General features: G+C 36.5%; 3 protein-coding genes across 4 annotated transcripts; 1 reads left to right on the top strand and 2 right to left on the bottom strand.

Moving 5' to 3' along the window:
* Nucleotides 1-272: 272 nt before the first annotated feature.
* Nucleotides 273-943, bottom strand: LOC137039447 (hydroxyacyl-thioester dehydratase type 2, mitochondrial-like). Its single transcript, XM_067414759.1, has one exon. The coding sequence runs from the start codon at nucleotides 941-943 to the stop codon at nucleotides 443-445; it is 501 nt and encodes a 166-aa protein (XP_067270860.1). The 3' UTR covers nucleotides 273-442.
* On the bottom strand, nucleotides 717-3,949 carry rpp14 (ribonuclease P/MRP 14 subunit). Of its 2 annotated transcripts, XM_067414761.1 has the most exons (7): nucleotides 3,884-3,949; nucleotides 3,348-3,460; nucleotides 3,162-3,246; nucleotides 1,714-1,790; nucleotides 1,355-1,433; nucleotides 973-1,045; nucleotides 717-855 (listed from the first exon to the last, which is right to left on the bottom strand). In XM_067414761.1, the coding sequence occupies exons 2-6, from the start codon at nucleotides 3,419-3,421 to the stop codon at nucleotides 974-976; spliced, it is 387 nt and encodes a 128-aa protein (XP_067270862.1). In that variant the 5' UTR covers nucleotides 3,422-3,460; nucleotides 3,884-3,949; the 3' UTR covers nucleotides 717-855; nucleotide 973. The 2 variants fall into 2 exon arrangements, with proteins under 2 accessions (XP_067270862.1, XP_067270861.1); XM_067414760.1 differs by lacking the exon at nucleotides 717-855 and having other exon boundaries at nucleotides 907-1,045.
* Nucleotides 3,950-4,286: 337 nt separating this feature from the next.
* rbck1 (RanBP-type and C3HC4-type zinc finger containing 1) lies at nucleotides 4,287-12,660 on the top strand. The gene is made up of 13 exons (XM_067415610.1): nucleotides 4,287-4,472; nucleotides 6,883-6,935; nucleotides 7,024-7,168; nucleotides 7,256-7,352; nucleotides 7,448-7,646; nucleotides 7,727-7,824; nucleotides 8,683-8,859; nucleotides 9,518-9,678; nucleotides 9,764-9,875; nucleotides 9,961-10,140; nucleotides 10,223-10,321; nucleotides 11,756-11,899; nucleotides 11,984-12,660. The coding sequence occupies exons 2-13, from the start codon at nucleotides 6,899-6,901 to the stop codon at nucleotides 12,062-12,064; spliced, it is 1,530 nt and encodes a 509-aa protein (XP_067271711.1). The 5' UTR covers nucleotides 4,287-4,472; nucleotides 6,883-6,898; the 3' UTR covers nucleotides 12,065-12,660.
* Nucleotides 12,661-12,760: the final 100 nt, after the last annotated feature.

The raw sequence follows: 12,760 nt of genomic DNA, 5'->3' as shown, positions 1-12,760 counted from the left end.
ATAAACGTTTTCCACTCAACACATCAGCAAGAGAACATGAAAAAGTATTGAGGACTAAGACAAAGGTTATTTGAAGAATACACTTAGAGAAGATTCCGTTTGAAAGAAAAGTTGACATTTGCTGGTTTATTTAATGTAATAATAATATTTTATGTTATCCTTGCTTTTAAATTACTATTAGAAATAACTATTTAAAAAGATCTGAAAATTATCTCCTTGTTGAGATTAGACACAGCTAGTTTTTACCTACACCAAAGAATCAAGTCAACAAGTTATTTCCTTATAGTTTATTTAAACTGCACCTCTGAGAACAAATGGATATTAAATCTTTGAGTGAGCGTCACATTTCAAAAGAACAAAAACAAGCTAGGAAGAACACTGAATTCCTGGCAGCATATTTGGAACATAGACACAAACACTGAACGGCCCCATCTCAAATTCCTTACGACTGCTCTCCATTCTGCGGCATCATAACCATGACATCTCCCTCCATGACCACTTTGTCTTTGACGGCGCAGGAAACGGCAATGAAAGCGAAGGACATTTTGATCTTTCGAACCTCCACTTCCGCCACAACCTCCTCTCCGATGTAGAGGGGTGCCGGGAAGCGTATTTCCTGGTGGAGAAACACGCAGCCTTTACCGGGCAACTTTGTCCCGAGAACTGCTGAGATCAGACCGTTAATCAGCACTCCGTGCACAATGGGGGTCTCAAAAGAGGTTGTTTTGGCGTACTCTGGGTCGAGGTGGAGAGGATTCGTGTCCCCTGTCAGCTCAGCGAAAAGTGCGACGTCTCTGGCACTGAATGTTTTGCTTAGAGAGGCCCGTTCCCCGACGTAAAGTGACCTGTGCCCCACTGTGAGGGATGCAGGAACTGTCAGTGCTGAGTTGACAATACGGTACATATTTCTGCTGAAAATACTCCTTCTAAGAAAGAACGTCATTTTTTCCAAGGTATTTTTTGTAGGCCCACCTCACAACGTCAAGCGGTTTCCAAACTGCAGCTCACGGCTATTCCCAGACAATGCTAATAAAAACGGCGACACCTGTAACAATAAATAAAAAGAAAATTAGAGTTGCATTCAGCACAGATGTCTGTGACAGGACTTAAAGGGGTTTCAGTATCTAAAACAAGATAAACAGCCACCACAGTGACCGCCTTTCTGACGCAGATTGCCAAGTAAACACAGTTGGACTGACAGAATGCCAATAGCCACGTTAAAATTATGTCGAGTCATTCCTGGCAGAGATATAATTGATCCACAAGCTCTTTAGTGAAATCCAGTGGCAATTAAAAAAAATGCAGACTCAGGGCTCAAGTAAATGTTGAGTCAGCTTTATATGTAACAACGTACCTGCGTGACTCTGAATGCACATGGCTCATTTTGACACGTTCCCAGTAATGTTAATGCACTCCACAATTTCACCAGCCCGCTGAGATTAAGACACAACAGAATATTAAGACTGAACATCATTAGGTAGACAAAATGGCTAAGACAAATCCACAAGTGTTTATTGATTTCAGAAATAACTGTTTGCTCTGTGTTTCAGATGCTAATTTCAAAAAACTATTTTGAAATGAAAACGTCCCAAACTCAAGCCCAGGGGGACACCCCAAGTTTCTTACTTCAAGTAAACCATGCTCAAACATTTTGGCCTAAATGTTCTTGGATTTGTTCCTTAACCTAAGATTCGTACTTGGATCATTCCTTACCTGTTGTACACTCGGAGTATGCCGGTCAATTTGTTCTCATCAAACTTCAGCAGATCAAATGGAATAGAAGCTCCAATCTGCCATAGATAAAATATATGATTAAACATCAGAAACAGAAAGCAGGAAAATGGTGTATGGATTTTAGTTTTATTATACATAAAACATTATGATTAAATAGTTTCATTAGGGGTGTATAATATATATATATATATATATATATACATAATTTCCTTTTTTAAATGGATATTTTATATATATATATATATATATATATATATATATATATATATATATATATATATATATATATATATATATATATATATATATCCATCTGAAAAAAAATTATAACAATTATAAAAAAAATTATATATATATATAATGGGCTGGGTTTGTACCTTCAGCATATTTTTGTATGAAAATGATGAACGTATCAAACTATATCATTGTTCATTGCTACACTCTTAAAGGGTTAGTTCACCCAAAAATGAAAATTTCTTCATTAATTACTACCCTCAAATGTTATCCACAATTACCTCATGTCATAAGACCTTTGTTCATCTTCAGAACACAAATTAAAATATTTTTTATAGAATCCGAGAGCTCTCTGACCCCTCCATAGACAGCAATTTAATTAACACTTTCAAGGTCCAGAAATGTAGTAAAAACATCTTTAAAATAGTCCATGTAACTCCAGTGGTTCAATCTTAATTTAATGAAGTGACGAGAATAGTTTGTGTGTGCAAAAAACAAACAAAAATAATGACTTTATTCATTAGTCAGTCTTCTACACAGTTAGGCCGTGTGTCCACCAAAGCATTTGAAAACACCTGGCTGTGAGCGCATTTTGGCAGCGCAGGTTTTTTTTTTTTCCAGCTGAGTCTTTTCTTTGCTAAAGTGTTACTAGTATCTCATTTCACAGATAGTTGGTTTCTGTATTGATTCTATATAAAAATCCAGATACAATGTACAATATTTTCTCTGGCTGTTGTTTTAAATTATTTTGTTCCATCATTATGCTGCATGTTGTCATCTGTTGAAACTGTAAAAGCAGAATGTGGTGGTTGGTCTGTGTTGTATTTGTCCCACCCCTCCTCCACCGCGATTGGACGGCTGAGTAAAAAGATGACAGCGTTGAGCTCTGCGTTTTGCTCAAAGTTGAACATTCTTCAACTCTTAGCGACCAGTAAAAAACACTTGAGTGCTCAGTGCTTGAGCGTGAAATACAATTTTTTTTGAATAAAGTCATTATTTTGTTTGTTTTATGCTTCATTAAATGAATGTTGAACCACTGGAGTCATATGGAAGTGTTTGGAAGCCTTGTTTTGGAAGTGTTTGGAAGCCTTGAAAGTGTTACTTTTTTTGGTGAACTAACCCTTTAAATTGTGAACACTGTTTACTAGACTTTACATAGACTATATTCCTACATGGTTGAGACATGTGCTCACCTCTCCGTACAGGTCTTTAAGTCCACGAACCATCAATTGTTTGAACTCTGCAGCAGAAATATTCCTCTTTCCATTCTCCAAAACCCTAAAACAAAGCCAAATATGAGGTTTCGGCCATTTTATGTACTATCTAAAGACTGCAATAAAAATGACCAGATCAAAACTGACCTGTATCATGACACTTACAGAGATATCTTCATATAATGATAAACTGAAGCGTTTTTGTAAACATGTCGCTCAAATTTAGAGGGCTCCTCCATTATTTGTAGTTTGACACTGAAATCCTTTCAGATGGTCTGCTAAAATGAAGAAAGATATACAACTAATTTTCAGTACTGATTACTACAAGAATCAAAGTATGTCAATGCATGCGATGGCATAAGTTGTCAAAAGAGATGTATAGAAATATAGTTGCAATACAATACCATGATAAATAAATACGGTAATTATTCAGTAACAAGGTATATGATAATGCAACATGGTATTACCATCTAATACAATCACTGTATCATAGTACTATCACAATTATGTTTAGTAAAGTGAATGATTAAAGTTATAAGCATGTTTGGGTTTCTTCCAGCTCACGTGCAAGGTCTTGTATAGCTATAAACTCCAAAACACTTAAACTACAGAGTTAAAGAGGATCTAGCTGCTTAAAAACAATTTATATCTAATTATGCAATTAAACAACAGTTTAGAGGTCTAAATACAGAGAAACTCACAGAACGGCAGGCTGTGTTTGTCCTTCATTCACAGCACGCGCAGCGCCATGTGCCCTCTCTCGCGCTGTCAAATCTCGCGAGAACACATCAATAAAAGTCAACAAAAGTTAGAAGAAAAAAAATGTTACGAATTATGAAAAATATTTTATTTTTTCCACCAACACTATTTCAACGAAAGCAGTCACATTTACTGCTAACCTTATTTGTTATGACTTAATTTTACTACGTTTTATTTCAGATGCTAAATATTAATTATTGTTTTCAATTGTTTCAATTTTTCTGCTCGCAAAACACTATAATTATTTTTATTTATTTTTAATATAATTTAGTTTATAGCATAAATATACATAAATACTACAGTGAAGTAAATATCACGCGAGAGCGTCTTCCGCATCTGTTGATGGAGTTGCGCAAACTCTCGAGACTTTCCTCGCGTTGAGCTGACTGGAACTTCCTGAAGCAACTTCGTTTCACTTTTCATTCCTCTAAATTTCCCCATTTTGAGAATAGCACGGATGTTTTAATTAACAGCGTCTTGTTAAAACACACCAATACAACACGAAGTGTCTTTCAACACAATTGTTCTATGGTAAGTGGTTTTTCCCACATATAGATTTATTTGACTGCCGCTGTTGTTGAGTTTAGCGAGCGCCGGTTTCATGTTTATATATTTTTTACTTTACCATAAAAGGTGAAAATGCGTAATGCACTTTTTATGGCATTTCTTAGATGCAATCAATTTTATTCACTCATTTCTACTGTGATTTAGTTAGAAACTACACTAAAAAAGTACCTTGGACCCTGCCATGTTTTGGAACATATAGTTGCATGGTATAATTGTACTTTAATGTATTGAATTTCAACTGTTGTTACTTGCAAAATGTCAGTTAAAATAGCACTGCGGTATTCTGGCTGGGAGTATAGTGCAAATAAAGTCAATAGATATATGAATATGGTAACTTACCACACTAAAAACACTGGGTAACATCTAAACTATAAAAATATGATTTAACATAACTGAATCAAGAGAAGTGCATTGATTTATCCCAACAAACCTAAATGTTGTGTGTTAAATCAGGTAGAAAAAACTCTTTAAGGTAACAGCTGCAGAGTATCACTTTTTTGTTGTTGACATATATATATATATATATATATATATATATATATATATATATATATATATATATATATATATATATATATATATATATATATATATAGTTTAATATTTTAACTATTTAAAACAATTCTAGTCTAAAACTAAAATGTATTGATATGTGTGTGTGTGTGTGTGTGTGTGTGTGTGTGTGTGTGTGTGTGTGTGTGTGTGTGTGTGTGTGTGTGTGTGTGTGTATATATATATATATATATATATATATATATATATATATATATATATATATATATATATAATATATACAGTGGCCAAAAGTTTGGACACATTACTATGTTTAATGTTTTTTAAAAGAAGTTTCTTCTGCTCATCAAGCCTGCATTTATTTGTTCAAAAATATATATATAAAAAATAATAATATTGTGATATATTATTACAATTTAAAATAATTGCTTTTCAATTTATTATACTTTAATGATCATTTATTTCTGTGATGCGAAGCTGAATTTTCAGTTTCATTCCTCCAGTCTTCAGTGTCACATGATTCTTTAGAAATCATTCTAATATGATGATTCATTTTCAAAGTTGGAAACAGTTCAGCTGCTTAATATTGTTTCATAACCTGTGATACTTTTTCATAATACTTTGATGAATAAAAAAGAAAAAAAAAGAGGCAAATGTTTTAAAAAAGAAATCTTTTGTAACAACCATACACTACTGGTCAGTAATTTGGGGTCAGTCATTTTTTTTCTTTCTTTTTTGAAATAAATCAATAATTTTATTCAGCAAGGAAGTGTTAATTTGATTAAAAAAAATTAATTAAAAAAAATGTTTTTATTAGAACCGTTTCCAACACTCATAATAAATCAGAATGATTTCTGAAGGATCATGTGACACTGTCTTCAGTGAAGACAGGTTATACTGAAAATTCAGCTCTGCATCACAGAAATAAAGGATCATTTAAAGTATAATAAATTGAAAACCAAATATTTTAAATTGTAATAATATATCACAATATTAAACTATTTTTCAGCATTTTTGATCAAATAAATGCAGGCTTGATGAGCAGAAGAAACTTCTTTCAAAAACATTACAAATAGTAATGTGTCCAAACTTTTGGCCTGTACTGTATATCTAAAACAAATGTATTGCTATGTTTAATAACTAAAATAAATGTTTTTTGTCTTGTTTAAAAACATGAAATATATGTATTTAAAGGTAAACTAAACGATAACCTAACTTTTTTTAGTTAATGATCTGCAAAACTGGGGCTTTAATAGTGCTGTTCAAATAAATATTTTGACATTTTGGTCGAAAGTGTTTTAATTCTACAATATATAGCGTAAAAACGTCTTAGTGCTGCCCTCTTAAAGGTATAGTTCACCCAAAAATGAAAATGTGACGTTTATCTGCTTACCCCCAGGGCATCCCAGATGTGGGTGTGTTTGTTTCTTCAGTAGAACACAAATAAAGATGTTTAACTCCAACCGTTACTCGTATAATGCATGTCAATGGAGAAACAAACATACCCATGCCCTGGGGGTAAGCAGATAAACATCAAATATTATTTTTAGGTGAACTATCCCTTTAAGGTTGAACGGTGGCTCGTGCAGTTGAGTTTTCCTATTGGACGCTGTTGGTCATCGTGACATATGTTGGCTCTTCCAACGGCTCACTACCACGCCCCGGCACGAGCTCACCTCGCCCGTCCCGTAGGCACAGTTCGGAGATGGAATTGCGAGTATTGATGCTCAGCCCCGCCCTCTGTCTCCGCCCACTTTTCCTGCATTTTTGCCAGTGGGTGGAGTTAGGCTCTGAACTGGGGTTGTGTTAATATTTAATAAATAATATTTGCCTTAACTTTTAACTTTTTTTTTTTAACAAGCTTTCAAGACTAAAGCATGGCTGCCCTAGATGCTTCTAGCAATATAACAGAAGGTAAGTGTTAGTAAATATATTATGCAATAAATGTATATATCATAAGGTGTATTTTGACACAGCAACATGCCTTATGTTCACATGGCAGCGGAGGACGCCGCGCGACTGCTGAGTGACGCCATCAACTCCAGTGAAAAAGATGAGGCGGCTAAACACCTGGACCGACTTCTGGATCTGAATCTCCCAGTGTCTGTCAAAATAAATCCAGAAGCGTACTCTAACGACTGCATCAGGTATGCCATCAGACCGGTTCCATGGCCTCCAGAAACTCTGCTCGCGGACTGCTCGTAACCAGAGTTTTTTTGTCTTTGTGGCGGCAGATTGAGAGTAGGAGTGGCGGACGCCCAATCAGACGCCCACATCCCAATAACGGTGATGGTTCCCGTCTACATGACTGTATCAGAGCTGAAAGAAAAGGTGAAGAGTGTGAGCGATGGACGCGAGAAGGGAAAGTCTGAAACAAGAAACCAAAATGACAGGTGTACTGGAGCCCTCGTTTATTTGTCTTTCAGATCAATCGTGACTATGGCTTCCACCCGGCCCTCCAGCGCTGGGTCATCGGGAAGAGGCTCGCCCAGGACAAAGACACGCTGTATCATTATGGAGTCAGAAACCATGACGATTCGGCCTTCCTCTTCATCCGCTCAGCGCAGACCACCCAACTGAGCCGCGAACAAGAGAGAAGAGAGAAAGAGGACAGACGGATCGATGGTGTCTATATTTCTAAAGCAAAAATAACAGCTTGAATATCAAACTGAAGTTTATTGAACCGCACGTCTTTCTTAATAAAGGTATAATGGAGACCATCAGCCGGCCGTCTCAACACTCACCAGAGCTGCTCGCCAGAGGAGTCGATCTGCCTCGCCCTCCTCTACCTCCTAAACCTCAGGTATCTGTCTGTTCATCTATCCATCGCACTCATCCATCCATCCATCGCACTCATCCATCCATCCATCCATCCATCCATTTATCTATCACTTTCATCCATCCATCCATCTATTTATCTATCGCTTTCATCCAGCCATCCATCCATTTATCTATCGCTTCCATCCATCCATCTTTTTATGTTTCACATCCATCCATCCATCCATCCATCCATCCATCCATCCATCCATCCATCCATCGCTTTCATCCATCCATCCATCCATCCATCATTTATCTATTAATTTCATCTATCCATTTATCTATTACTTTCATCCATCCATCCACCCATTTATCTATCGCTTTCATCCATCCATCCATCTATTTATCTATCGCTTTCATCCATCTATCCATCCATCCATCCACCCATTTATCTATCGCTTTCATCCATCCATCCATCCATCCATCCATCCATCCATCCATCCATCCATCCATTTATCTATCGCTTTCATCCATCCATCCACCCATTTATCTATCGCTTTCATCCATCCATCCATCCATCCATCCATCCATCCATCCATCCATCCATCCATCCATCCATCCATCCATCCATTTATCTATCGCTTTCATCCAGCCATCCATCCATTTATCTTTCACTTCCATCCATCCATCCATCGCTTTCATCCATTCATTCATCTATCGCTTCCATCCATCCATTCATCCATCATTTATCTATCGCTTTCATCTATCCATTTATCTATCTATCACTTTCATCCATCCATCCATCCATCCATCCATCCATCCATCCATCTTTTGTTGCTCTATCATTCTGTTGTTATGTTATCAATCTATATCATAATTGTAATCAGTGTGTTTGGTTTTATAGAAGATTGGTTGGCCATGTCCTGGGTGCACATTCCTGAATAAACCGACACGTCCGGGTTGCGAGATTTGCAGCACGGCGAGACCTGACAACTACAAAGTGCCGAACCTGTACGAGCCGGACGAGGCAGAAATCAGGAGACTCCAGCAGGAAGAACTGGCCAGCCTGCAGTATGAGCAGGTTAGCTGAGAGGACACAACATACTGGACTGCCATGAACTGTTAGATGAAAACTCCTCCAAATACACCAGGTTTACATCTGTGGAACAAACTCTGAAAGTCCCTAACCTCACGCCTGCATCTACATTGCTTTACAGTACATAAAGATGAATGGAAAATGAAAATGAAGAACATTTAGAGAGTTGTTTGAGTGGGTTGTTTTATGTTTACTTTGCATCACAGGATAACATGCAGCATTAATATTTATAATAAAAAGCAACAAAGAAAATTAAAGCTATTTAATTTGATGTAGTCCTAAATAATAATAATAAAAAAGAAAAAAATCAAAAAGAGGATTGCTATTGTATCTTTTTTTTAATCATGTGGATCATGTATTGTTTCCCAATTAGGGTTTTATATTTACCCATAGGATAAAAGGAGATATTAAATTATATTACATATTTAAAAATACATATTATTGCTTCACCTAATTAAATGCATATATAACATCTAAATTATTAAATGTATAAAACATTTTTTTTTATTAATCACATTTTAAATAAAAAATGAATTCTGTTCTTTTCCATAGGATACATTCTTGTTAGGATTAGGTCCACATTGATATTAAATCTAAAAGGAATCTTAACATAACATGTGGCTGTGTCCATTCATTCATATAGTCTCTGATAGAAGAACGGAAGAAGAACTTCCAAGAACTCCTGGAGACAGATTCCCAGAGTCTGGTGGGGAACACGGATCAACTGGATTGCGCCATCTGCTTCTCCACCATCATGCCAGGAGAGGGCGCCGTGCTGAGAGAGTGCCTGCACAGCTTCTGCAGGTGGTTTAAGACTGTTCATTCATCACTGTAAACAGGAAGTACCTCTGAAACACAGACTGAAATACAACTTGTGTTTATCCTGCAGGGACTGTCTGAAGGAAACCGTTCTGAACTGCACGGATGCAGAGGTGCCGTGCCCTTATAGAGACGACGCTTACTCCTGTAACTGCATACTTCAAGATCGAGAAATCAAATCAGTAAGATCATAAATGCAGGATTATTTCACTTTGAATTATTGCGATTCACTTAATAAACACACCTGACCCTACGGTTTCCAACCAGCTTCTCTCTCAGGACGAGTATCAGAAGTTTCTCGAACTGCGGCTGAACATCGCAGAGTCACGCAGTGAGAACAGTTACCACTGCAAAACGCCCGACTGCGCCGGCTGGTGCATCTTCGAAGATGACGTCAACGAATTCACGTGTGACATCTGCAACGAGACTAACTGCATCCTCTGCAAGGTGAACATCCATTTTGTTTAGTTCACGCCTGGTTTTAAAGTGTGTGTTTCTGTGGCCTAATAGACTGTGGGTGTTTTTCAAGGCTATTCACAAGGGAATGAACTGCCAGGAGTACCAGGACGACCTCCGTATAAGAGCGCAGAATGACGACGCAGCCCTGCAGACCACGCAGATGCTGGATGTGGGTGGAAAACTCATTCGTTTCAAACTTTTGTTCATATTTGAAGCTATTGAAATGCACCCACTAGGGATGGGAATCATACAACATTTTCTTAAAGGGATAGTTCATACAAAAATGACAATTCTGTCATTACTCATCCTCATGTCGTTCCAAACCCATAACACTTTGGTTCAACTGCAGAACACAAATGAATATATTTTTGTTGAAACCTGAGATATTTTGGTCCCCCCATTGACAGCTACGCAACTACCTAACTAAAAGTTCAAGAGATTGTAAAACGAAGCCATATTGAGCAGTTAAGTCCACATTTTTTGAAGAGACTTGATCGCTTTAAAAGCCTAAATTAAATCTGTTTATCATATATTCACTTAAATAAAATGTACAATAATTATTTATCAGCAATTCATTGAAATCAGACTACTTTGGCCACAGTGTGTGTAAAATCCGCTAAAAAGAGCTGATTCACAAAATAAATGTATTCGGCAGTCAGATCACAATGGTCATTTTGTGTGTGTTTGATTCACTAAAAAGAATTGATTCATAAGATTATTTTGTTCGGGAATCAGACTACATTGGTTGCGCTGTGTATTTGATTGCTTCGCTAAAAAGAGCTGATTTGCAAACTAAATTTATTTGGCAATCAGACTACAATGGTCGTTCTCTGTGTTTGATTCACTAAAAAGAACTGATTCATAAGATTCATTTGTTCAGGAATCAGACTAAATTGGTTGCGCTGTATGTGTTTGATTCACTAAAAAATGCTGATTCATAAGAGTCACTTAAAATAAAATGTACAAATACTAATTTATCAATGATTCATTGAAATCAGACTACTTTGGCTGCAGTTTGTGTATAATCCGCTAAAAAGAGCCGGTTCGCAATTTTTTTTAATTTGTCAATCAGACTACAATGTTTGATTCACTAAAAATAACTGATTTATAAGATTAATTTGTTCGAGAATCAGACTACATTGGTTCATTAAAAAGAGCTGATATGCAATAGAAATGCGTTCAGCAATCAGACTACAATGGTCGTTCTGACTGTTTGATTCACTTAAAAGAACTGATTCATAAGATTGATTTATTCAAGTCGCTGTATGTGTTTTCGATTCCCTGAAAAGAGCAAGTCACTTGGTCAGGAAACACAACACTGGTTGCACTCTATGTATTTGATTTACAAAAAAATACTGATTCATAAGATTCAGTTATTTGATAACCAGACTACATTGGTTGCGCAGTATGTCTTTGAATCACTAAAAATAACCGATTCATACGAGTCATACAAGTCATTAGTTCGGGAATCAGGCTACATTTGTTGTGCCATATGTGTTTGATTCACACACAAAAATATTTTGGTTGTGCTATATGTTTCAGGTTTTTGAAAAAATGATTATCATTAAAATATTTGCTACTTGTTATCCGGTTTCCATTCCAGCAACTCCTGAGGAACGGCGAGGCGATGAACTGTCCCAAATGTCAGGTGATCGTCCAGAAGAAAGACGGCTGTGACTGGATCCGTTGTCTGATGTGTAAGACGGAGATCTGCTGGGTGACGAAACAAGCCCGATGGGGACCAGCGGTGAGAGTCGAAACTACACGAATCATCCGTTCAGTGATTCAAAAGCATCAGACAGTTAACCCAGCCCTGGTTTTGTCTCTTCAGGGAACCGGAGACACGTCGGGTGGATGCAAATGTCGAGTCGACGGAGTCCTCTGCCATCCGCAGTGCCAGAACTGCCACTGAACACTGGTGGCGTCGCCGAACGCTGCTCCTTCAAACAAGCAAAAACCTACTACAACACTTGCGGATCTCCTTGAGCAATCCAGGTGAGGTCTGGTCATATCACCGACACATCAATCAGATTCAGCAATATGTTCCAGGACGATAAAGATTCAGAACGTGTTTACAAAATTAAATGTATCTGAGCTTTTATAGGTTGTTGGAGTTTGTAGGAACTGCTTATTTTCAGTTAAATTTAAATTCACTACTATTTTCTGGCAACATGATGCTCTGGGACTTTGTGCAATGATATCGTAAGAGAAAAGCCTTATTGTGTAGTAGCTTTATGTTTGTATTAGGTGATTTTTCTCTAGAATCCAAAGTTTTTTGTTGTAAAATCATGGTAGAATATGCAATATGCATGATGAAGGACTAAATCAAACTATTAAAGCAAAAAAAAAAAGTTGAAATGTTCAACTGATGCATAAAATGGATTGTAATTAAAATATATACTAAAAAGTAAACGCAATCGTCAAATATTTCAATTTTTAAACATGATGTTGAAGCATTATCATGATTCTGTTCTCTTTTGTAGACGATATTTTATGATTTAATAAACCTGGTATACAAAAATGCTTTGATTAAAAAAAGATTTTTAAATAATTGACCTTTAAATAACTCCTTAACATGCTGAATTTATCCAAATGAACAAATCTCTTT

This window comes from Pseudorasbora parva, chromosome 14 (genome assembly GCF_024679245.1).
Source record: "Pseudorasbora parva isolate DD20220531a chromosome 14, ASM2467924v1, whole genome shotgun sequence".
NCBI lineage: Eukaryota > Metazoa > Chordata > Actinopteri > Cypriniformes > Gobionidae > Pseudorasbora > Pseudorasbora parva.
Note: the sequence above shows the minus strand (reverse complement) of the source record. Positions and strands in the feature narration are given on the sequence as shown.

Excerpts from the sequence above, each read along its gene's own strand:
- LOC137039447 (XM_067414759.1), bottom strand. The coding sequence starts at position 943 with ATGACGTTCTTTCTTAGAAGGAGTATTTTCAGCAGAAATATGTACCGT.
- rpp14 (XM_067414761.1), bottom strand. The coding sequence starts at position 3,421 with ATGGAGGAGCCCTCTAAATTTGAGCGACATGTTTACAAAAACGCTTCA. Across the intron at positions 3,247-3,347 it reads CATTATATGAAGATATCTCT|GGTTTTGGAGAATGGAAAGA; the intron begins GTAAGTGTCATG and ends GCTTTGTTTTAG. Across the intron at positions 1,046-1,354 it reads GTGCATTCAGAGTCACGCAG|GTGTCGCCGTTTTTATTAGC; the intron begins GTACGTTGTTAC and ends TTATTGTTACAG.
- rbck1 (XM_067415610.1), top strand. The coding sequence starts at position 6,899 with ATGGCTGCCCTAGATGCTTCTAGCAATATAACAGAAG. Across the intron at positions 6,936-7,023 it reads TTCTAGCAATATAACAGAAG|CGGAGGACGCCGCGCGACTG; the intron begins GTAAGTGTTAGT and ends TTCACATGGCAG. Across the intron at positions 10,141-10,222 it reads CTAACTGCATCCTCTGCAAG|GCTATTCACAAGGGAATGAA; the intron begins GTGAACATCCAT and ends GTGTTTTTCAAG.